This window comes from Miniopterus schreibersii, assembly GCF_964146895.1.
Source record: "Miniopterus schreibersii genome assembly, chromosome: 1".
Lineage (NCBI taxonomy): Eukaryota > Metazoa > Chordata > Mammalia > Chiroptera > Miniopteridae > Miniopterus > Miniopterus schreibersii.
This window is the reverse complement of record NC_138101.1, coordinates 180,770,720-180,795,932: the sequence shown is the minus strand read 5'-3', so window position 1 is coordinate 180,795,932 and position 25,213 is coordinate 180,770,720. Positions and strand designations below refer to the sequence as shown.

The 25,213-nt window shown below is 48.2% G+C and overlaps 1 protein-coding gene across 3 annotated transcripts in view; it reads left to right on the top strand.

Annotated features, from left to right (window-relative positions):
- DPF3 (double PHD fingers 3) overlaps positions 1 to 25,213 on the top strand; it is a 245,479-nt gene that overhangs the window by 78,720 nt on the left and 141,546 nt on the right. For all 3 annotated transcript variants that reach the window (XR_013999029.1, XR_013999030.1, XM_081140395.1), the window contains exon 2: positions 24,906 to 25,066. Coding sequence is in view for 1 of the 3 variants with exons in the window: in XM_081140395.1 (XP_080996521.1) it covers positions 24,906 to 25,066 (161 nt within the window). In the remaining 2 variants the exon portion in view is untranslated. The remainder of the gene's footprint in view (positions 1 to 24,905; positions 25,067 to 25,213) is intronic.

Below are 25,213 nucleotides of genomic sequence, written 5' to 3'. Positions count from 1 at the left end.
AGCCTGTCTGTGAAGTTGAAGGATGGAGTGGGGTTGATTTTACTCAACTGATGGTTGGGAAGAGGTGGTTCCCTGGAGGAAAACAGAGGTGGTGTTACTGGAAAGAGGTGGAATGACAACTGGGCAGGCAGACAACCCATGACCACCACAGGGAGGATGGGTTAATGGAAGGTTGGGTTCTTACAATGGCGTTGTGAAGTAAGGCCCAGGCCACTAAGCAGGACCAGAGCTGCCTACCTTTCAGGCCCACTCCCCCTAGTTTGAGTAGCGACCACCTCTGACCTCTGTCCAGCTCCTTCACATACAGGGGGAGGAGAGTACAGTGCTTAGTGGGCAGAGACTGTCTTGCACTGCCCCCTACACACTTCTAAGATGCTGGGATCTATGGAAACCTGATGGTTACTCTAAACTGTGACTTTGGAAAGTTTTGGAGTTTTGGAAGAAGGCAGTCACCCAAGAAAGTCCTGAAGTGCTTGGAGCACTCTGTGAACTTCCCTCCAGATTCTGCTGTTGTAGGAGGAGTTGCCAGGAGGAAGGGTTTCCTTTCAGCAGTGCCAGGCTTGGTCTCAGAACTCCACGACACTGAGTCCAAGGCAGGAATGAGGCCGGGGAAGAGCCGTACTCGGAATTGGGAGCCTCTGACTTTCCACCCTGGGTAGAAGCTGCTGGAAGGGAAGAGGGACCAGGCTGTGTCCTCAACAGCTGGCTGCCCCTGGTGCGGCCTAGTGGGGACCTAGAGTTCTCCATTGGAACTTTGGTCCCAGAGGGTGAATCAGGCAGGTGTCTATCTGACCTTAGTCACAGTTCGTCCTCACTGCCAGGAATACAAGCTCTCTTCGGATTGAGCAACAGTTTTCTCCTCGCCATCAAAGATCATTTGAACTGTTTCCTTGTTTGTTGGTTTTGTTGTTTTTGAAAACATGGCTACCAGAGAGCAGAATACTAAAAGGAAGACAGAAAAAAAGTAAATGGAGCTCATTAAAGGGTATATTTATGAAAACTGTTGATCAGTGAAACTCTGTAGAGGAAGCAGAATTGCTGATGGTGGGAAGCACCCAAGACCCTTCACACCCTATCTTATTTGCTACCACAACCCAGTGAGGTTGACAAGGAAGGGCCGTTTTCTTTTAATACCTATTTTACCGATGTAGAAATAATAATTAGGAGAATTAGCAAGGTCTTGCAGTTACTGGGAAAGTTGAGTCTAGAACCCAGATTTCTAAACAATGAGTGCAGTTTCTTAATCACCTCACCCTACATGATAGGTGCATGTGAAACTTTCGTTTTTTACTTGACTAAACTCGGAGAAAAAGAACGTAGACCGAGAGAATAAAGATAATGGATCTTTCCATTAGGTATCTGTAACCCAAGCTGGAAATAGTCTTTAAACCAATAGAACTAGGAGAGCTGACATAATTTCAGCCTTGCAGCATGTCACTCCTTAGTTCACAGTTGTATTGATTCATTGATTCAGCACTTTCTTCATGAAACAGTAACTATGTAACTATTATATGCTGGGCCTTGAATTGGCCATTGAGGGTCTAAAGGTGAAAGAGACACTGGTTTCTATTAGTTTTGCTGCTTACCAAAACACCCCCGAACTGGTGGCTTCCAGCAGCAACGCTTTATTTTGCTTACTATCCTGTGCGTTAGTCATTTGATCTGGGCTCAGTAGGTGGTTCTTCTGACCTTCGCGGAGCTCCCTTGCGTGGCCCTGTTCAGTCTCCGCGTAGGTTGTGGGCTGGCTGGTCTAAGACGGCCTCAGCCAGGGTGGCTTGTCTCTGCTTCATGTCTCTGCTCACCTCCAGCGGGCTAGCCCACGCCTGCTCCCATGCCAGGCGGCCGGGCTCCAGGAGGGCAGGTGGAAGCCTGCGAGGCCTCTTGAGGCCTGGCCTTGGAGCTGGAACAGCCTAACGCCTGCTGCTTCCTATCGGCCAAAGCAAGTCCATGAGTGCATCCCCGCAGGCTGTTCAGCTTCACGGAGGCAGTTTCATGTAGTCTCCTATCCGCGTGCTCTGCTTAGTCCTGTTTCCTGCACGCCCTGCTTCTCCTGTCCCTTCGGTACACCTCAGTCTACCCCATTGGGAAGACCTGCTCTCTTTCCTTCTCCCTTTTCTCTAATTCCATCTACCTTTCAGGTTCCACCTTCGTAAAACCTTCAGCAGTGATTCCAGACTCAACTGACCTCTCAATTCTTTTTATCAGTAACAATACTTATAGAGAGCATTCACTGTTAATAGATATTTGAATGAGGCTCTGAAGATGCAAAAAAATATTCCTACCCCAAAGAAGCCTACCTTCTAGGAAAATGGAAAGAATAAACAAAACCTGCCTCATAGAGATGTAAGGATTAAATGAATTATTATGCATATAATACTTAGCATAGTGTCTGAGACACAGTAAGTGCTCCATAAACCCAACATGCCAAGGATTTTATGTGTAGTTTAACCCATGCAACAGTTGTGAGAAGGAAATTTTTCTGTTTCCTTTTACAGATAAGTAAAATGATGGCATTTGCCTAAAATCACACAGCTAATTAGCAGAAGATCTGAGATTCAAATTCTAAAACATTTTTTTAAACCTCACCTGAGATGAAGATGGAATCAAATGACTCATGAAGTTGTCGAAGTAAGATAAAATCCTTTGGGTCCTGCCTCAGTTTGCCCAACAACAAAATGGGAAGGCAGAAAGAGTCATGATGAGAATTGTTGGCTATAGTCTGTAGTCCAAGTTGATCATGATACAGTTTAAAATAACGCTCAAATGTTTATATGAGAAATACATGTAGGGGAATGGGGCATGAGTGGAAGAGTGCAAGGTCTCACAGTTGTCTTCTTTCTGCAGAAAATAACCTGAGATCTCTGTTTCTGGACCATGTCCAGACTAGGAACTTCTGATCATAAACCTAGATCTTTGGGTGTTTCTCCTGAGACTTTTCTGGCCTCAGCCTTAAACAATTGGTCTCCTTTGGACTGAGCAGACCCTCTGATTCCTGGGGCCTAACGGGACCTGCTGGTATTTGCTGTCAGTTAAGTTGTTCATGTCAAACTGGTTTATTTAGTGACTGGACCTGATAGAAGCAAAACAGCAGTCTAATGGGACTAGTGGACAGCTCCTTAGTTGTCATTTAACAGTTCTCAGGTGCACTTTGCAGCAGAACCTGCCTCTGGGTTCCCCCTTCAAAGATGTCCACTTCCTAATCCCTGGCATTGTGAATATGTTACCTTGTGTGGGAAAAGGGACTTTGCACATGTGATTAAATTAAGGACTTTGAGATGGGAGATTTTCCTGGAGTATGTGGGTGGGCCTGATATAAATACAGGGACCCTTATAAGGGGGAGGCAGGAGGGTCAGTGTCAGAGATGGCCATGTGGCAGTGGAAGCTGAAGTCGAAGTGATACAGTGGAGGAAGGAGCCACAAACCTAGGAATGCGGGCAGTTTCTAGAGCCTCCAGAAGGAACGCAGCCCTGCTGAAACCTTGATTGTGGTCCTATACAACTCATTTCGGACTTCTGACCTCCGGAACTATGAGAGAATAAAATTGTGTTGTTTTAAGCCACGAAGTTTGTAGTAATTTGTTACAGCAGCAATAGGAAACCAAAACACCATCTTTTTGCATCTGCTATTGAATATACCAAAGTTCCAACATACTAAGGCTCCTCCTCTCCATCCCATTGCCCTTTAAACAAGGTGATGGCTGGCTGGCTGCTCTCGACCCCCAGCAGGGGAGATCTGTGCTATGAGTTACTTTCCTGCTGGTGGGGTTGGCTTTGCACTGAGCCATCCACGTAGTCAGTGGTTGTGCTTTTGACCACTGATCCTAGTGTCTGGATAGCTGAATGATGGTTGTGAGGCAATCTGAACCAATGATGTTGAGCTTTTTTATTTCTTTCTTTCTTTATTTTTTTTTCTCTTCTTTATTTTATTTAATTTATTTATTTATTTTTTGTTTTAGCTTTTTTTATTTTTTAATACATTCTGCTGCTACTCTCTGTGTGGGCAGAGGGGCCAGTGGAAAAGAAAGTACTGCCTGAGAGTTAACTCATGAGCTGTCTTTTTCTAGAAAGTGGGACCACACATCATACTAACTGCTAATATTTACTGATCACTCACAGTGAGGTTACCTCATCTGTTCTCAGTGATCCTTTGAGGAGGGTCTTATTATTATCCCCATCTTACAGACGAGGAAAGTGAAGCTCAGAGATGTCTACAGGTCAGGCAGCAGGCAAATGAGGAGCCGGGTCTCAAACCTGGCATCCTCATGCCAGTGCCCCAGCCCTTCCCCGCAATGCTTTGCTGCCTCTCATATGGGTAGCATACATGGAATAGGCATTCCTTACACGTTTACTGGCTAAATGAATGAATGACTGCCACTCACATAACCCAGAAGCAGCATTATGAAATCCCATCCAGAGGTGGCAAGGTAGACCGAGGGGCTGCCAGGAAAGCCAGCTGGACAACAAGAAATTTACTCCTGCAGGTGCACAGATAACGTGGAGCTGGCTCCCTAGCTTGGCTCCTTGGCAGGCCCAAATAATTCTTATTGAATTTTCTGGTGTCTTCTATCCAGCAGAGCTCCAGGTGCCGTGCAGGAAGTGAGGATGGTGGTCTCTCAGGGTCTCCCTTTCTCTGGGGCTTCCCTCACCCCATCTTTAGATGCTTCCAATGGTCCAGCTGGTGATCGAGGCGGAAGTGTAACGTGGGCTTGTTAATTTCCTTTCCTGCTCCCTGAATACGGAAGAGAGATGGGGGAGTGAGTGGTGATGGAGATACACTTAGTGTGAAGCTGCGGGGGCTTTGCCTGCCTAGAAATTACCAGGGTCCCTAATAGGCTGGCAGCTTGTGTGGATGCTTCCTCCCTTTTGCTTTCTTTCAGTCTTGCTTTTGTGAAAAAGCAAAGGATTCACCACCGATGAGCCTCATGCCAGGTAATGAATAGAAGGCGAGTGACCCCAGCTGTCTCCCGCCTCCCGCCATCCCCAGGAATGTCTTGTCAGCCTAGTGGTGGGCTTTGCCCAGCCAGTTGCTGCAGGCCGATGCTGCTTTGTCAAATGGCCTCACGGCTGCTGTCTGACACTTTTGGTTTTCTTTCTCTCCAAATCTCCCTCAAGTTATTACTTCATTTGCAGTGCTGGTCTGAGCAAGGCAATTCTATTGATTTTCCTTCTTTTGTTCTCAGTTTCTCCATATATTAATTGGGTCTAATCATGTTTGCCATTCTCCTATCTTTAGGGGAGATTAAATTTTTGGTGTTTAAAGGGAGGGATGGAGAGTGGTTTTGATTGGAGTGATGACAGTATTCAAATTCCAATAGTGTACGGATTTTAAGATAAAACCCAGTTTTTTTGTTTCAGCAGTTGTTTTTTCTTTCTTTTTAAAGAACATTCTGGACGCTTTCCAAGCAGTCTGTAAAATGCTGGGCGAGCCTTTCACGTAGAGACGTCACATCAATGATTTAAGATTTGGAGGGACTGAGGGAGAGAAGGCTTAGGACAGCTCTGGAGACTGGGGCCCCAGCTCATGCTGGGTCACTGGAAATGGCCTCTGTTAATTGGGCCTGGTCCTGTCAGGACACATCAGACAGGGACACAGAGATACCCAAGCTTGATTTGGTGGAGTGGTCTGTAGGAGCAGGTGTCACTGCCGCTGGGTCCCTGGAGCGCTTTGTTACTCTGGGGAAGGAGAGTCGGCCAGCAGTCATGTGGACTGAGGTCAGGAGGCTGTGCTGAGCTGGTTCTCCAGGAGCCCAGGACCGAAGTGTGAGCTATTTTGGGCTGTGTGGTGGCAGAGCTGGTGTGTGTGTGTGTGTGTGTGTGTCCTTGTGTGTTCGTGTGTGTGTGTCCTCACAGTGAGAATGTTTGCCTCCAAGAATCACTTCCAATGCTAGAAATATGGCTTTTTTCTTTTGCCATTGCCTTTCAAAAAGAAAAAAAAAGCCTTTAGTCTTTGGATGGTGTTAATGGGGAATATAAATTTTGGCTTCAGGGAGGAGGTGAGGAAGCTCAGTCCCCCTCCAGGTCTCCCAGCAGGAAGCCTCCCCACCCCGCTTTTGTTGCTGCCTAGTTCCTCTGCCCTCCCCTTCAGAGTTTCCTTGTGACTGTCCCAGGCATGGGGGTGGAGGGTCTGTGCCTGCGGGTATGTTTTGTTGAAATGCTGATATGTGCCAAGGACAAGCACATGGCTCCCTGCTGGCTCTGCAGGAAGGAGCAGTGGGGACATGTTCCAGTCCCCTGACTGGTCATTGCTCACTGTGGCCAAGCAGTGCCATGCCTCTTGGACACAGTGACTCTAGGCAGCATGAAGCCTTCCACACTCTTTTCCCTAACCCATTCCCACTCCCCCTGACCCTCTCCAGGTCACAGGTGGCTTGCACGGCTCAGCTGCCTGCCTGGACTGGGTTTAAATGTTGGCCATGAGGCAGCGCAGGCTAGTGAGAAATGAAAGTCTGTGGACTTGGGGCGACCTGTAGTCTAATCCCAGCTCTGCCATTTAGTAGTTCTGTGGCTTTGGTTAAATTCCTGGTTCTCGTTGAGCTTCATCTGTTAATATTGTTGGGGGCAGAAATATTAATCATGCTCTGTTGACCATGATTTTTAGCTATAGTTATAAGAAATATTGATCATGTTCTGTTAACTGTGATTGTTCTGTTCCAATCAGAAAAAGCACTTTCTAACCTGGTTGGGAGTTGTACACCTGGGACATGGGAGTTGACCTTGGAGTGCAGCCCACTCTCCTTTTATCATGGAAAGATAACAGCCTTGTTCCCTTGTTCCCAAAACAAAGGGGTCCCAGAGGTGCCCCACCCATTTGCAACCCCCAGCCCGAATTTCCTGTAACCTGTAAACTATTATACCCATTCTTATTCCTTTTTGCCCACTTCCCATGTAATCTTTGTCCTTCTACCCAAAATAAGGAACCGGTTTATGGTGGGACTGTGAGAGCAGATTTTATGTGGACAAATCCTGCTGTTCTCCTGTGTTGCTGCCATTATTGGAATAAACACTCATATATAATTTAACCCTGTCTCTGCTTAACTGGCTGAAGAAGCAACAGGCAGCCCAGACCCATTGTGTCTGGTTTTAATATTAGAGTGAATGTAAGCAAATGGGAGCTGAGCACTGGACCTGACCAATAGCAGTTGCTTGACACATGGTACTGTGATGACTGGAGCTGTGAGGTTGGCTTTGTTTGAGCTACCGGTACACTATCTGCAAGGTCCCTCCAACAGCCAGCACAGGTCAGACCTGATCCCAACAGAGGGGACCCTGGTTGGACCTGGCAACCTCAGGTTTTACTCTAGTCAAGGGCAGACAGCTTGTTGTGGTCCTTGCAGTGCTGCCCCAGAGGCCCCTCTCCCTGCAGTATTGCCTCCAAAGTCAGCGAAGGGGCTGTTGGTGCCCAGGCAAAGAGCATAGGCTGCCAGGCAAACCTTCAAGCCAGCAAGTCAACATTTATTTATAGGTCTTGGAGGGAGATGGCACCCCAGGCCTGGAAGAGGCAGCTGCAGTGGGCAGGGGGGCAGGAGGCAGGGGAGGGCATGGTGACAGTAGTGGGGGAGGTGGGGTTGTAGAGGTGAGGAGGCCAGGAGGCATTGGAGAGTCAGGGTTCCAGCAGCAGAAAGCAGTAGATTCAAAGTAGCCTGGGGAGTGTTAATTAGATGGCTGTTTATAAAAGCATGGGCAGGGAAATATTCAAGAGGATAGTTCACACCCTGGGGGCTAGGACAAGGGCAGAGGAGAAGGTCACTGGGATCATAGAGGGTAGCTCTATGGAGAGGGCTACCAGACAGGAGTCGTGACCTTCAGTGGAAGGATGCAGTCTCCCCCCAGTGACCCAGCAAAGAGGCAGTGAGTGGAATAAATACTGCATCTCACTCTCTTCCTTTTCTCTGATCTGCTACTGGCACCCGCCACCAGAAGCAGAGGGAAGGGGCCAAATGGTTCACCATATAGGACAGATTCTTTAAAAAAATTTTTTAAATTAAATATATCTTTTTATTGATTTCAGAGAGAGGAAGGAAAAGGGAGAGAGAGAGAGAGAAACATCAATGATTAGAGTCATTGATTGGCCGCCTCCTGCATGCCCCCACTGGGGATCGAGCCTGAAACCTGGGCATGTGCCCTGACTGGGAATCGAACCTCGATCTCCTGGATCATAGTGGAGAGAGGGTCAGTGGAAGAGGTTGGCACAGAGAATCAAGGGACAGGGGAGAAGTAAGGCTGGGGACATTTGGGGATACTTGGGTGAAGACAGAACAGTTACTGAGGGGACCCAGCTAGAGGCTCTGGCAGAATGATAATATCATGGACTCAGGGAGGGAGGCAGGGACTGACTCTTACCCTACTTTTGTGTGGTCTTGGGTAAGCTGTGTAACCTCTCTAAGCCTTAGTTTCCTCATCTGTAAAATGAGAACAATAAAGATGATATTCTCTACCTTGTAGTGGGCCACAATGAAATACTGACGTACTCAGCAAGGTGCACGGTTAAGGCTCAGTAAATGGAGATGGAACAGATAGAGGGGCTTACATGAAAGACAGCGTCCAACTGAGCGGCCAACGTATATTGTACAAGGCCCAATTAGGATATCATTTCCAACTAATACTTATCGAATGCCTACTCTGTGCCAGGTGCCCAGCTGGAGGCACTGGGAATACAGGGGATGAGCAAACCAGACCAGTCTTTCTCCCAGGGAGCTTATGTATCTATTGGGGAAAGACAGGTGGAAAGTAAATAGAAATAAAATAATTTGTAATGGTTGGCAAAATGCTAAAAAGACCATAAATCAGCATGATGGGTAAAGAATAAGAGCTGCAGGTAAGAAGTTTGGGGCAGACCTAGAGGAGGTAGGAGGCAGCAGAGCACTGAGGTGCAGAAGCAGCCAGCCCTGCGCAGAGGAGGAGAGTGTGCTTGGTAAGGGACCCGTAGGTGCAAAGGCCCTGAGGAGGAGACTGGTGTTTCTGTGGTACAGGGTGGCTCGGGAAGCAGAGCAAAGCTGCTACTGTCCCTGGAAAGGGGCCGTGGCCCTGAGCAGGTCTGCCTAGGGCCAGCTGGTGGTGTGTGGGTTCTTGACTTTGTGCAGGAAAATTTCAAAATTTCGAGCCTAGGTGATTTTTAGAGGACATTTATTAAAGCTGGGGACAGGGACAGTGAAACAAGGAAGGGCCTAGGATAGAAGAAGCAACAGGAGAGGGACTAGGTAGGGAAATGAGCCTAGGTGGGGCTGCTTTGGTTCACTAAGAAGTCAGAGAAAAGGGGACCTTGGGGACAGGTTCAGGGTGTTAGGCTGGGACAAGCTGCCACTGCCCATTGCTCCCTCTCTGCTCATTGCTCCCTGTTTCATGCCGTCCCTTAGAGTTTAGGAGGTGCAGGCCTATGGGGGAAAGGGGGGGGGAGATATAGGCATGCTCCTGGGAAGGAGGGAGAGCACAGGCTGGGACCTTTGTTTTGGGTGTTTTAACGGCTGAAAGTTTAGGGGAGATCTTGTGGAGATCAATAGAATGTTCATCAGTTTTGTGAGGATGTGTCAAAATGAGATTTATTCCCTTAACTTCATCTGTCCTTGGGTGTGGTTGGCAAATGGCACTAATTGGATTTCTGTTATCTGTCTCCTGAGTAGGGTGATTTAAGCTATTTACCCTCCAGTTGGGGAGGAGACGTGCAAACCATTTATTCCTGAGTGTCCTTGGTTACAGAAGATAGGATTTTGCGATTTACTGGATGGCTGTAAACTGCTTGGCTGCTTAACTGTCTCAGTTTCCCTATTCTGCTCCTGACTTACTGGCCTGTCTCACTACTAGCACCGCCCTCCAAGGTGAACGGTGAAGACTCATGGAAAGCTCTTAGCCTGGCACCTATACATGCTCCGAGACCGTTAGCTGTGGGCTGTTGTTATTATCACTTTAATAAAAATTATTTTAGAAAAAGGTGGCGTGAGTAAGTGGGTAGATACAATATCAACTGTTCCACGGGCTCAGCATACATTTACTGACAAGGCCGTGTGCGGAGTGGAGTGGTGAGAGCACAGATCATAGATGAGGTGGCCTGTTCATATCCTGACTTGGCCACCACTTAGGGGACCTTCAGCTGAACCCCAATGTCTTCACTTGTATAACGGGGTATAGGAATAGCTTCTCTGTCGTAGGGTTGCTGCAAACACGAAATGCATCACTGTTTCTAAAGCATTGGAACTGGCTGGCCCACAGTAAGAGCCACCTGGTGGTACTGCTCTTGCTAAGGCTCAGGGGTACGGGACCAGCACGAGGAGTTGTGGACCAAGGACTCTGCTCCCCAAGAGCTTGCTCACAGGGGGTCTGGGACACGTGTTTAAAGAGATCCCACCACCCACTGAATAAGTGGCCAGACTCTTAGTGGAGGGAGGCGTCATTGGAGGGCTGGTGGAGGGAAGGGGAAGCTTTGGGGAGGGATGCAAAGACAAGAAAATAAAATTAATGCTAACCAGCCCTGATGTCATCAGTCAGGAGAGACAAAAACAATCCATCAATCCGCCCCCAAGCGCTGCTGCTGCTCTTCCCATGTGTCCTTTCTCAGCAGTCTGCACCTCCCCAGGCCTGGCCTCAACTTAACTCTCATGCCTACCACTGAAGGACAGTCTCCTAACCCCTCTGCCAGCTCCTACTGAGCTCTTAAATATACTGGAAGTTGTTGAGACTCTTCTACCTTCAACTCCCTCCCCCCCCAGAGGCAAGGAAACGTTAGCGGTCAGAGGACGGGCGCTGGGAGGATGGGGGTGAAGGTGGACAGCACTGTTTATGGAATTAACCAGAACCCTGCATGCCTGGCAACTGGCAGATTCTTCTGGTAAGATAAGTGGAACCTTCTGCAAGGTAATTATTAGAGAGCATAAATTCCCCAGATAACCTGTCTTGGCAAGAGATATTGATGGCTGTGGGGCATGTGCTGGAGGTTGCTCTCCCTCCACCGATATTGGCTCCTGTCCCCCAGCCTCCTCCTTTCCCCTCCCCTTCCTTCTTTGCTGCCTTTCATCTAGTCAGCTGCGCTGCTCATCCGTCCTTTCCCCCAGACCTCAGCCTCCTGCCCAGGTTGGCTCTTCTGGATGTTTCTTTTTTGGCTTGCCTCTCGGCTCTCTTAATGATGAAGGTCCCAGAACACAGCACAGCCACGTGCATTCTTGCAGATTGGTGGAAAAGGTGCAGCCCCCGTGGGGAAAAGTTTCTAAGCAGAAGGAGGCTCTGAGCTTTGCTTGGGCCCAGGTCCCTAGAATGAGCACTAATTGAATGCTGTCAAGTTAGCGTCAGACTTTGTGAAAGGCGGAGCTATACCTGGTCCCAGGGATGGAGACAAGGTAGATCAGGTACTTAGCATGGGCACCTGTCTCGTCCCTCAATTTGACTCTGCACATATTCCATCAGTTGGAATATGTGAGGATAATTTTCTCCACTTGACACATGAGAGCCCGGGGCCCAGAGAGGTTGAGAGACTTGTCAAAGAGCAACAAAGACTAAGTTCCAACTTCGACCTGGGACCGAGGGTCCAGCCTTGATGCCCCCATTAGCCTGTCAGGGGCCAACCCCCACACCCCCATTTCATGAGATGATAGGATGTTCTCACCAAAATAGCCGAGGGCTGGGACACTTCTGTGAGCCTTATGCTGATCCCGATCACTTTCTGGAGAGGAGAGGTGGATGAGCCAGGCAGGGGGGCACTGTAGGTAGGAGGAGGCTGGATGAGAGCCTCGGCTGTGCCTGGTTGCCCCTGACTCTATTTGGATTGAGGGAGACAAGGGGGGGTTTGGCACCATCCTGTTTGACAGAGCACATGCCAGGCAGGGGCAATGTTCTCCATTCCCTCACTGCAATAGCCTTTTTTCACCCACCAGGAGGACATGAAGTCCGTGCATCTGTAAGAAGCATCATTTCGCCCATTGGCTGAAAGCATTTCCCAAGTGAAAAAGGGCTTCCAGGGGAAGCTAGAAAAAATTAATTTTCAGTGTTGGATTTTGCTTGCTGTAGTTAACAATCCTTATTAACTAGGTAGGGTGAGCTAGTGCTTGTTTTCCTCATTACTAACTGTATTTATGGGTTTTTATTAAGTTGTACCAACTGGGATAATTGTAAAAATATTTGCTTAAGCTGTGTGACTTGGGGGCCTCCCATTCTACTTTCTTTCATTCCAAGGGTGGAGTCTTTCTATTATTCAAGGCTTATGCCATAAACTAAAAGTCGACAGACTTTTTCTGTAAAGGTCCAGATGGTAAATATTTTAGGCTTTGCGGGCAATGCGATCTGTTGCAACTCCTCAACTCTAACACTATAGTGTGAAAGTAGCCATGGACCATACGCAAATGAATGGGCACCATGTCTTCCCATAAAACTTGATTTACAGACATTCTCAGTGAGCCAGGTTTGGCCCAGGTGCTGTGGGTTGCAGACCCTTGCTGTAAACAGTAGAGAAACCCCTTAACTAGAAGCCTGGACACCGAGGGTCTAGTGTCAGCACTGCTCCTGTGTGACTGAAGGACATTTCTTCACCTCTCTGGTTATTGATTTTCCTTGTAACACAGCAGATGCATCAGACCAGACAGTCTCTAACCCTCTGGGATTCTTAAATCTGCTTCTTTAGTTTATGTGAATCTGGCATCTTTCTTTTCCTTCTGTCAGTAGATGTTCGAAACCACAGGGCCTCTCAGGATCCATCACTTGTTACTCACTTGGGGATACATTTGATTTATAAACCACATAATAACATTTTATATTTCTTTAATGGTGTCTTTTCAGGCTGCCCCATTGCTAACCCACTTCTTGAGTTAATGAGAGGTGGCTCTGTGACAGGAAAGTTTACCTCTGGACTGTTTGGCAGTTTGGGGGGAAAAAGAGAAAGAGTTCAGATCACCCAGCAAATCAGTGATGCTCTTAGAGAAGCTGGTGCATCCAAAAAAAGAAGTGTTACTCAAGTTATCCTAGTCCTGGAGGCACGGCCCCTGTGAAGCAGCAACATGCCCCTGTGGGGCTGATAGGACAGTGTCCAGGAGCACAGTTCTGGCCCGAAATTGCCTGGGCTTGTATCTTACTTCTCTTGCCTGTGAAATAGGCTGAAGTAATAGGATGAAATGAGACAATACATGTAAAGTGCTTAGAAACGTGCCTGGCACACATAGCAAGTGCTCAGTAAACGGTAGCCATGCTATTATTATTATTACCACCATCTTGTCATCCTTCTATAAATATGTTTAAGGTCACTTCTCATTTTATACTAGACTCACCTTTAACTTTTGGATTGGAGATGTGGCCTGAATGCTTTGCTCCTAACTTGTATGTTAAGTGACTCTTGCTGAGGTGGAAAGATCCAGGGAAGAAGACTATGGAGGGGGAAAGATATGGGAGGGAAGGAAGGAAGGAAGGAAGGGAGGGAGGGAGGGAGGAAGGGAGAGAGGGAGGAAGGAAGGGAGGGAGGGAAAGGAGGGAGGAAGGGAAGGAAGGGAGAAAGGAAGGGAAGGGACGGAGGAAGGGAGGGAGGAAGAGGAGGTAGGGAAGGAAGGAAGGAGGAAGGGAGGGAGGGAGAAAGGGAGGGAAAGGAAAGGAAGAAGGGAGGGAAGAAATGAGAAGGGAGGATCAGATTCTAAGTTTAGTCACGTCCCCCTAATGGTGCTGGGATGGGAAGAATACGCCTCCCTACGCAGTGTGGGGGTTTCGTATCCTTGGTCATGATCCTGGATGTAGAGGTTATAGGGCAGATTTAGATATTTCTAGGGAATACTCACCTTCCGTTTGGTTTGGTCTCCTTAGTTTCTGGGATACTTTTACCATTTCCACCAGAGAACTTAAATTTGGGGACATGACCAGCCTCTTGGTCAGCCTGGCTTTGTTCTGCCCTGATTAAAAGGTTTACAAGTGTGCCTCAGAAAACAGCAGGCCCGAGACAGTTTGCACAGGAGGCTGCCAAGAGAAATTGGGGTGACTGTGAACCTTGTGGCAGGTTAAATGAGACTCAGTGTTTCTTTGTTTGGCTTGATGTCCCTGAGAAGGACGCCTGGAGATCACTTGGTCTGCAGGGTGTTTGCTTCTGCAGGCTGATTTTAACCAACTCTGACAGGAGGGCAGCGGCCCCCAAGCAAGGTCAGGACCACAAATCCCATCCCAGCAGGTGCATGATGGGGAGACAGCGCCCTCCGGATGACCTTCAAGTCTCCATTGATTTCCCGTCAAGCAGTGCTGCCCCACCCCCATCCTGCTCCTGTCCCTGCCACTGCCCGTAGGCCCTGGGCTCTGGAAGGACATGGATCAGCTCCGAGAAAGAACATGCAGAAGAGGTTAATTCAGAGAGGGGCCCTTTAAGGGAAGTGGAGTGGGCACATTGGGGACCGTCTTCTGGCATTACTAGTTTACAGTGCCAATATCAGGCCTGGAATGTCCTACTGGGGCATAGAAAGGAGTGTCACAAATGGCATCATTTATCCATTTGGCCCCATTTCTCTCCAGGTTTTAGGGTGTGGGGGTGGCATTGTGGGTCATGAGTATGATTCGAGTATGGATAGCGGAATGGGCCCCTAGCCCACCGTCAAGTGTGTGTTGGGCAGGAAGGATCAGAAGGGAGAAGGTGACAGTGTGAATCTCTCTCCTTGCCCTGGCATCTCTTCCAGCACTGACCTTCTTGCCCGCCAGAAGGTCAGGCTTCCATACCACCCAAACTGTCTGTTGCAGGTAGGCCTAGATCTTTTATTTATCTCCTAAGCATTTCCTATGTGACAAATCCTGTGTTAGGTCAGGGGATCCAGTTGTAGGCAAGAGAAAGAAAGACTCTCGCTTCACGGAGCTCACAATTTTATGTAGACAGTCAGCAGGCAAAGAGAAAAAGAAGGAAAAAATTTGAAAAGTGGTAAGTATTATGAAAAAAATAAAATAGAATATGAGATAGCAAGGGCTAGAGCAGGAGTTGAATAGAGTGGGCTACCCTAGATAGGGTGGGTCAGAGAAGGAGAAGGGGAAACCAACCCTGAGAAGATCTGAGAGGAATGCATATCAGGAAGGGGGGAATAGCATATGCAAAGGCCCTGAGGTGAAAGATCTTGGTATATTAGAGGGACAGAGAGAAGTGCAGTGAGGATGAAGTCTAGTAGGCCAGGGGCAGGAGACAAGGTGAAGTAGGAAAGGTGGGCATGGCCAGACAGTCTGGGGGTCTGTAGCCATGGGAAGGAGTTCAGACGTTGTTCTGAGTGCAATGAAAAGCCATTGGAGGATATTTAAGGAGGAGAATGTCATGATCTGATTTCTTTTATTTATTTATTTATTTATTTATTTATTTATTTATTTATTTATTTATTTATTTATATTGATTTCAAGAGAAAGGGAGAGGGGGGGAGAGAGAGAGAAACATCAATGATGAGAGTCATTGATTGGCTGCCTCCTGCATGCCCTCTGCTGGGGATCAAGCCCGCAGCCCGGGCATGTGCTCTGACCAGGAATTGAACCTTGATCTCCTGGATCATAGGTTGATGCTCAACTTCTGAGCCACAGTGGTCGAGCTGATTTCCATTTAAAAAGATCATTTGGTCTGCTGTATTGAAAAGTGGCTACAGAAGTATGTGTTCTTTGTGGTTGTATTTTAAATGCCAGACCAATATTCCCTTTGCTGGAGAAGGCAGCACCGAGGCCCTTAAATTTCAGCAGCAATGATGGGCTTTGAGGATGTGGTTGTCCAAGAATTGTCTCTGATCAGTGGTCGCCTTCTACTGGCAATCACACCCAGAGGGCAGCATACTGGTGACCAGCTCATAGTTGGGGTTTCACAAAGAACTCAGCCTATAAACCAGGGAAAGTAAAAATATTTTTCAGTCAATGAAGTTTCTGTGATGGGTATATGCTTTTTCTAGGTATGCTTCACTCTAGATAAAGTAGTCTTTTTTCTTCCTTTTTTTACTTTTGAAAGTTGGTTGCATTCTACACATTTTTTAGTCTCTGGAAGAGAGATTATTTTGTCATGTCCGTTTGCCATTTGGCAGGCAAACCTTGGACACAAGAAAAGCTGCAGCCTTCTTCCTCCCCAGAGCATCCTCCATTCCTGACCCCCCCCCCCCGTGCCCCCTTTATTTACTGGAAGGAATCACACTGCTTTTCTCCTGCCTCCAGTCTCGTGTCCTTGGCAGCCACTTGTCTTCAACTCTGAGTTGCGTATGTCATCAGAACACCCAGTGGCAGCTCAGAAATCATGGCCAGGTTCAATATAAATTCCGTCTTGCTTAGGTAGCTTTGCATAATAAGTCCCTGAAAAGTCTTCACCATAGTAAATGCTGCAAAAGGAATTTATTGGGTCGAGTGGGCTGAACGTCAGACTGAGTGGCATTTAAGTCATATGGGGGTTTTAGGGTTCGAATTCTTTTTTTTTTTTTTTAAATATATCTTTATTGATTTCAGAGAGAGGAAAGGAGAGGGAGAGAGAGAGAGAGAGAGATAGAAACATTAGTGATGAGAGAGTCATTGATTGAGCCCGCAACCTGGACATGTGCCCTGACCTGGAATCAAACCCCGATCGCCTGGATCCTAGGTCGACGCTCAACCGCTGAGCCACGCCCGGCCGGGCTGGGGTTCGAATTCTTTATCTGACTTAGCTTTGGCAAGGCAATGCCCTTGTCCCCAATATGCCTTTCCTGTGATGTTATGAAGGTCAGAGTCACTGCCAGAGTGACCACTCTAGGGATGCCTTGACCAGGCCTCTGGGATGTTTTGTCAGGGACGAGGGCTTCTGTGGGACTAGTCTGCTACAGGTAGTGCTTCCAGGTCAGTCTGTGCCAGCTGCCTGAAAAATCTCTCCACAGGAACAAAACCAGCTGAGTTAGTCAGTTAACTGGGCTTTCCAGTTCTGCCATTAAAACATGACCCAAGAGCCTCACAGGGCCCTCTTGCTCATGTGCTTGCTTTGGAGGTTGGGGAGCTATCTGTAGATAAATGAGTTTCATATTTCTCAGAATCACTGGGGGATCTGTCAAAAATACAGACACCTGGATCACATCTCAAGCCCCCAGAATCAGAATTTCACAGCCCCCCTCCCCACCCCCACTGATTATGATACAACCCAAAGTTTGTGATCCAGAGCCCTAGGCCATTCTTCTGGAGAGTGGGGTGATGACATTCTTGATAAGCACCAAAGGGGTATTTCCTGCATCAGCAGAGGAGAAGCTTGTTTTCCAGGGTGGGTCTGAGGACAGTGCACAGTATTCAGTGATCTTTTTGTAAAGTTCAGAGAAGGAGAACATTCTATGTCTTGAAGAGTGGCATGAATATTATAGATGGATAAATGAAAAAACTCCAGAGCTGTAGTGAACTTTTCGGGAAAATTCGGTAGGATTTGAACTTGTAGGATATCTGTTTTCAGATGCCTAATCCTGTGCTCTGGAGAAGCCAGAAAACTTCATATGGAGAAAGTTAAAGTGTCCCAAGTCTCTCTCAATGGCGAAGCTTCCATTAGTTTGCTAATGATGGCATGATGTTTCAATCAAGCAATCCCTATTGATCACACGCTTCTGAATTCCCCGCACTGTGCTTGATTGGGTAGCGCAGAACATGAAACTCTCAGTCTCTGTCTTCAAGATGCTTATAATCTAGTTGGGTGGGGGGAGATAAGGAGGGCAGTTCCGACTGGGCAAACACAAGTGGAACGTGGGGAGCTCAGAGGAGGCCGAGAGCAAGCAGTGCTGGCAGCAATAACTGGGAGGCTTTCTAGAGAGGCAGGGCTCTCAGTCAGTCCTTGAACAGGGTAAACCCAGCCAGACCACGGGCAGGAGGCAAGAATTCCAGGTAGGAGGAAGTGGAGGGATTTTGTTGGAGTCCAGGGGTAGGGCTGTCTGCTTCATATATGACGAAAGGTCAGATGAAGATTCACTCCATTCATTCATTCATTCATTCATTCATTCATTCATTCATTCATTCTTCATTCAATCCAGCATGGCAAGCTTTGTGCTGGGCTTGGGGACAGAGTGACAAACAGCCAGATGCAGTCTGTATTTGGGGCAGGGTTTGGGCTCCTGGGATCATCATGCAACAGCTCTGTATGCCCGAGGTTTGACCTTGGCCATCCCCCTGCCTTCTGTCTTAGGACAGAGGTTTGGGCAGTCACCTAACAGCCTTAAAGACACTGCAGTAGTGAGTGTGTTGTGTACGTGTGTCACATGGAGGGCACTGACCTGCTCAGGCAGAGGGCCATTCACAAAGAGGCAGATGATACGACTCTTTGAGGAAAGGAGAAAGGAACTACCACGGGTCATAGGCATCACCCTCTGTGTGCCAGAGGCTCTGTCTCACTTAATTCTCTCACAGACCTGAAGTAGGCATTATGTTACTCATATTGTGGGAAGTAGAGTTTAGACTCAGGGAGCATGAGTAACTTGCTTCGGGGTTGTGCGGCCAGTAAGGGGTGGAACTGGACTCAGATCTGCCTGATTCCAAGTCTCTGCCCTTTTCCCTCTATTCCCAATACTCCCCCCCCTCCCCCATACTTCTCCAAGGGCCTTGACAGCTTGGTAGAGGAATTTGTGCACCTTTGGGAGCCATCTTGGCTACTATACTGAAGTGAAACACTAAAAACTGGGTTTGAGGGAGATTTCTTTTTGTCAGGATGGGTATGAGAAATGCTACGGTGATTGTAGTCAGGAGAGTGCTGCAATAACCCAGGAACCGAACTAAATGAGAGTGATTGCAGACATTCCATCACTTCCCCCCCTAAAGTTGCAGGTAGACAGCCGTGTGATCTAAATCACCAGCCTATAATGTGCAAAAAACCTCAGAAGACCACGCCCATGCGCACAGCATATGCTTTACATCTTTAGTTTAAACACTTACCATAGGTGAATGTCATATGAGTTGTTGAAAGCAATTCAACAAAGACTTATTGGGCATCTACTGTGTGCTGGGCTCTGTACTGGATGCTGGGGGTAAATCAATAAAAAGTCCAGGTATGCAGTGCTACTGGGTTACACCGCCCCAGGGGGAGCCATTCAGGTTGAAGTTTATAGGAAAGGTGCCCCCTGGAGTTGTTTAGTGCAGTTCCTGACTGGCTGTGTCCAGTGGCCCTGGGAATGTGGTCCCTGCCCTCATAGAGTTTATGGTCTAGCAGGGAAGACAAATATTAAACAATGAACTGAGTTGCAATTGACGTTATTAGTAGTTTTATTGTTGTCTTTGTTAGAAGGGGACAGGATGAGGGAGGAAAGGGATTGGAATCTCTCTGTTACTCATCATATATAGCCCTTTCCTATTTTAAATATCAGAAACACTGTCTTAGTGAGCTTGAGCCCCTATAACAAAGTAACTATAGACTGGGTGGCTTAAACAGACATCTCTTTTTCTTTCTTTCTTTTTTTAAAATTTATCTTTATTGATTTCAGAGAGAGGAAGGGAGAGGGAGAGAGAGAGATAGAAACATCAATGATGAGAAAGTCATTGATCGGCTGCCTCCTGCATGCCCCTGACTGGGGATTGAGCCCACAACCCGGGCATGTGCCCTGACCGGGAATCGAACCCTGATAGCCTGGATCCTAGGTCGATGCTTAACCGCTGAGCCATGCCTGGCCGGGCTGCACCCCGCTTGCTAGTTATAAAACACTACATAAGTGGGAGATGGCTTTCCAAGAGTTAAACACGTTTAAATGCAAACAGGAGGGCGTTAGCCTATTGGTGTAGATAGTGTTAATGTGTTCGTGGGCAGCTGTGGAAGTATGGGTAGCTGAGGGAGACAGCAGGAAATCCAGGTGTCCGCAGACAAAAGAGGGGCTGCTGGGGGAAGGAGGGGGCAGAAATCCTGCTGTAGGCCAGGGCTTCTGTTTATCTTTGCTTATGTCTGTTTCGTGCACAAATAGCTGTGACAGGCCAAGGTCCTTTTTTACAGCCGAAGGGGACTTGTGGCCATGCAGTGGGAATGGAGAGAAAGTGACAACTTCCTAAGAAATGAAAGAATTCAGTGCGAAGTGGGGTGAAGGAAAGGGAAGGGCCAAGGACAACTTGCTAGGGAGATAAAGCAGAGTTCCTCAGGTGTCCCCACCCTCAAAACTAGAAGAATGGAGACTCTGGGGGGAGGGAGCAGGCCCTGGCAAGAAATGAGGAATTTGCTTTTGGACAGGTGTTTTAGGTAAGGCAGGCCACCTGTCCTTGAGGCAGGACGCCTGTCCTTGGGTCAGGACCAGAGGGAACAGTGAAGAGCCAGGGGCCCCAGATGTGTGGGTTGGAGGGCTGGGCCTGGGAATCAGCCCAGGAAAGGAATGTACAGTAACGACAGCCCAGATCTCAAGAGAGGGAGGTGGAAGTGTGAAGAAGGAAGGGAGCAAGAGTCTTGACGGGGTGGTGGTGTTACGGGCTCTGAAAATCACAGTTAGAGCCTAGTTGGCATTCATTTTGGAGAAGTCTCTGTGAATCCTCTTTGGCCCCTGGAATCCATTTCTCCACAGATATGCTCAAGGAGAGTCAGGAGCATTCTCAGAGCTAGGATGGCTTTCATTCCAGATGGGATTCCTAAGGGATCTCACCCCCCCCCCCCCCCCAAAGCCCCAGAACCAGGCAGCCAGCACTGCTCCAAGCAGAGAGCACAGCCATTTGTTCCCCTTGCCTTTCCTGCTTCTGACTGCAGCCTCGAGTAGCCTGAAGTCAGCTGCTGATGAGAACATCATTCTACTCTGCCTGTGCCAGCCCAAGACATCTATCATCCAGTGGAAAAGCCAGCCCTCTTGGTTTGGGGCAGACAGGTGTTGGCTGAAGCTTGCCTGTGCCTGACCCAGCCTGGGGTACGCTGGTCACCACTCCACAAAATGAGTCATTCACTGCCAGCCTTTCCTTGCTCCCTCTGCCCCTTGCGACTTAAATGCAAATATCACCCCTGGGATCCTATCACTGTGGGATATTTTTTTAAGAAATACCATATTGAAAAGGACATTTGTCCTCTCTCCTGTTTAAATTGCTTTCCACGGGTTAGGGAGACCTGGCCATTATTTTCTTCTAGACAGCAGAGCAAGCCTTGCGAAGATTTTGGCTAATTAACTTTTGGAGAGGAGCTGCTTGAATTTATTGAGGACCAAGCCTCTTTTCTCCTCCCATATCTTGAAAAAGGCTTTACGTTTTGTTTCCAAATCTCTGCCAACGCCTGGCCTGTTTAAAAGTGACTTCCCTGGAGACGATGGCAGAGAGGGTGTTGGATGTCACATTTTTGCAGCTTCAATCTTGAACACAGTTGTTCCAGTCCCCAGAAAGCCTTTTCTGTTTACATAAGGGAGGTATTATTCACACAAAGATTACATTTAAAAATACACCCCCAGCATGCCTGTTACTAATAACATTGCAGGTTATGAAAGTGGAAAGTATTTAAGATGAAATTAATTTTCACGCAGTGCGCCACTTTGTTTGACTTTCGTGTTCCATTCCGTCGGGCACAGACTTGGCCAACCTCACTTTTCATTTTCAGCAAGTTCACTTTTTTGTTCCTCTCTTTTTGGATTAAAGCTGTTGGAAGGGACTTCCGAGCATATCAGGAAAAGTCTAATTGGAGAGCCTACTATAGATTTCTTTTGTATTGGCTTCCAGAAGTTTGTTTTGAAAATGGAAACCCTCTTCTCTCCAGTCGATGAGTTTTAGTGTACAATTTTCTTTTCTTTTTTTAATGGGTTATCTTTTAGCAGAATTTCTGGGGTTGAAATAGTTAACATCTTTTTTGGCAGTCTGTCCGGAGATCGTGGGAAACAGATAACTGTTTCCCATAACTGTTTCCCACATAGGACACCTCTCTGTCATGTGTTCTTGTCAGTTCTCATCAGTGTGGTGTGGCTGGTCGCTGTTTCGTGGCGGGGAGCAGGAGCATCCAGGGGACCCAGGCCAGGCTGTGTCATCTTGCCTGGGCTCAGCTGCCAGTGAAAATTCTGTTACACTGGGCTACAGTGCTTTAGCAGAAGAAGACATTTAAGCTGGTGGGACACAGATGCGAACACTTTGTAGGAAATGGTTCTTTATTTTTGATCAATCTCATGATCCTTGTTACCAACCTTGATTACATCAGCATATGTGCTGTTCCATTTTATAGCATTTTAATGGGCTTTCATTCCCCCTCCCCAATTCAGTTCCAGCTGTGTGACTATTATAATTTGATTACAGTTTGGTTTTTCAACTGCTAGGACACTTTCTGAGCATGTTTGGCCTTCCTTGTGAGAGTGGAGATATTCAGAGGTGAAAGTGGAGCAAAGGGTTTTTTTTAAAGGGGGCATGCCAATAAGTCATTTCCAAATGATGCCTCAGAAGCTGCAATGATTGTACCCTCCCAGAAGAGAAATTTGCTTTAAACTCTTTGGTAGACTGAAGGGTCTCAGTTTGATTCTGGTCAAAGGCTTGTACCCCAGTTGTAGGCTTGATCCCTGGCCCCCATCGGGGTATGTGTGGGAGGCAACCAATCGATGTGTCTCTCTTCCTCTTTCTCTCTCTCCATCCCTTCCACTCTCACTGAAAAGAAAAGCAATGGGGGAGGGGGGGAATACAAAAAACTCAGGAATGTGCTTAATCATATCACCACTCCAGAAAACCAGAAAGGTTTTTCTAGTTATTGTGGTTTTTTTTGGTTTTTTTTTTTAAAAACATGTTTTTTATTGATTTCAGAGAGAGGAAGGGAGGCAGAGAGAGAGATAGAAACATTGATGAGAAAGTCATTGGTTGTTTGCCTCCAGCAAACTCTTTGGTAGAATTTAAAGCAAATTTAAACTCATTGGCTTAAAAAAAAAGTATAGAAAAATTCATTAAAAATTTGCTTGCTTTATTCCTCTAAATATTTTGGTTAAGAAATATATTATTTTTAACTTTGTGACTTTCCCTCCCTGATTTTGACTTTTCAAATCTACGTAGAACCAAAACAAAGGGACATTCATAATGTAGCCTCAAAATGAGCCACTTGATTCTCCCTTTGGCCCTGCTGTCCTGGGGCTCTTCCCTTCCTGTCTTTTCCTCCTCTCCACGAAGAGGCTCAGGTTTACCTGGCAATGATTTATGTTATTACATTTGCAATTATTGAGCCATTTGCTAGCCTCCAACACGTGCCTATCTTGCATTTGTTAGGTATTTGATCTCACTGATTGTTTTTGTGCTTTACATTAACAAATTTGTACTCTTCATTTTTTTTTGGTAGGCAAACGCATATTACTGCTATAACTGAAAAAAGTTTAATTAAAAAAATTTTCATTTACAGCCCTGGCAGGTGTTGCTCAGTGGTTAGAGCTTCAGCCAGCGCACCAAAGGGTCACAGGTTCCATTCCTGGTTAAAGGCAGGTACCTGGGTTGCAGGTTTTATCCTGGGCCCCTCTTGGGGCCCACTCAGGAGGGAACCAATCCATGTGTCTCTCACATCAATGTTTCCTCCCCCCTCCCTCCCTTTCACTCTCTCTAAAAACCAATGGAAAAAATATCCTTGAGTGAGGGTTAACAACAACAAAAAATTCCCATTACAGTCGACATTCAATATTATTTTATATTAGTTTTAGGCGTGTGCTTTACATGTGATCAGTTTTTATCAATGGTGTATTTTTGGTCTTGAGGAGGATACTATCTTAAAATTACTAGCCTCGCCCATGTTCAAGGACGCGAGCCCTGGCGGATGCTCCGTGGCTGGAGCACTGGCTGTGGGACTGAAGGGCCTCAGTTTGACGCTGGTCAAAGGCTCGTACCCGGCTGCAGGCCCGGCGCCTGCGTGTGGGAGGCAACCAGTCCATGTCTCTCTCTTTCGTTTTCTCTTTCTCTCCCTCCCGTCCACTTTCTTAAAAGAAAAGCAGTGGTGGAGGGGGAAGGATGCCAAAAACTCAGGAATGTGCTTAATCAGATCACCACTCCAGAAAGCCAGAAACGTCTTTCTAGTTATTTTTCTAAAATATGTTTTTTATGGCTTTCAGAGACAGGAAGGGAGACGGAGAGAAAGAGACATGATTGATGAGAAAGAGTCATTGATCGTTTACCTCCAGGCCCCCCCCCCCCCCCCCCCCCGGGGCATGTGCCCCGATCCGGAATCGAACCTCGATCTTCTGGATCACAAGTCGATACTCAACCCCTGAGCCACGCCGGCTGGGCCGTTCTATCTTTTTCAGTCCTCACCTGAGGAGGAGAGAGTGGAAGGGGGCATCGATCGGTGGCCTCCGACAAACGTGCCTCGCGGGGATGGTGACGAGCGCGCCTGGGAGCCCGCCGTCCAGTAGCCCCCACGCTGTCGTTTCCGAGCCCCCTCTACTCCGAGGCAGGGCCTCGTGCTTCCTAAAACAGGGACTTGCCCCTTCTACTGGTGATTTTGTTGACCTTAAACAAATAACCAGGCGTTTCCCCCTCAAAGCTGGTTCATTCGGGAACAGCCCGAGAAGTGGCAGTTCGGGCCACGCTAGCTAATGGCGAACCCTGTCCACGTCCGAGGGACAAAGGCGAGGGACCCGCTGCGGCCTCGGGCGGGGCCGGGGCGCTGCTGAGGCGTCGCGGAGCCGGAAGTGGAACGTGGGGACTTTCCTCCCCGGCGCTGTCAGCCTCCCATTGGCTGGGCCGCTGTGGGGCCAGGAGGAGCCTCCCTCCCGAGGCTATAAAGCCGGGTCCCTCGGCGAGCGCCAGTCCGCCCGCGCTTGGCTGTGAGCGTTCTCACGTCTGGCCGCCAGACTCCCTTCAAAATGAGGTTTTTGTGGATTCATTTCCACAGTTTATTCTTGGGGTTCTTTGCTAGAGAGTTTTCGAGGTTTCCGGGTGGGGTAGGCGCGGGAGGCAGAAGCTGGTGGCGGCCCGGCGCGGAGCCAGGCCCTGCCCGCCGGCCGGCCGGCCGGGCCTTGGTACCCGCTGGCCTTGCTCACCGCAGGCGCTCCCCGGGGCGGCGGGCGGGACTCGGTTTCCCCCGGTGTGCTCGGGGCCCCGGCGCCCCGCGGCCTCACTCCTGCTCTGTCTCCCGGCAGGCTCGGGGACCAGTTCTACAAGGAAGCCATCGAGCACTGCCGGAGCTACAACTCGCGGCTGTGCGCCGAGCGCAGCGTGCGGCTGCCCTTCCTGGACTCGCAGACCGGGGTGGCCCAGAACAACTGCTACATCTGGATGGAGAAGAGGCACCGAGGCCCAGGTCAGCCGTGCCCCCCTCGGGACGCGCCCGTACTCGGCTCCGGGCTGGACCAGGGCCAGGGCTTGTCCGGAAGTCCCCGACCGCAGGTGGGGGTGGGGCAAGCTGGACAGTGGCAGGGATTCTTCTGGAAAACTCAAGTGACTCTTA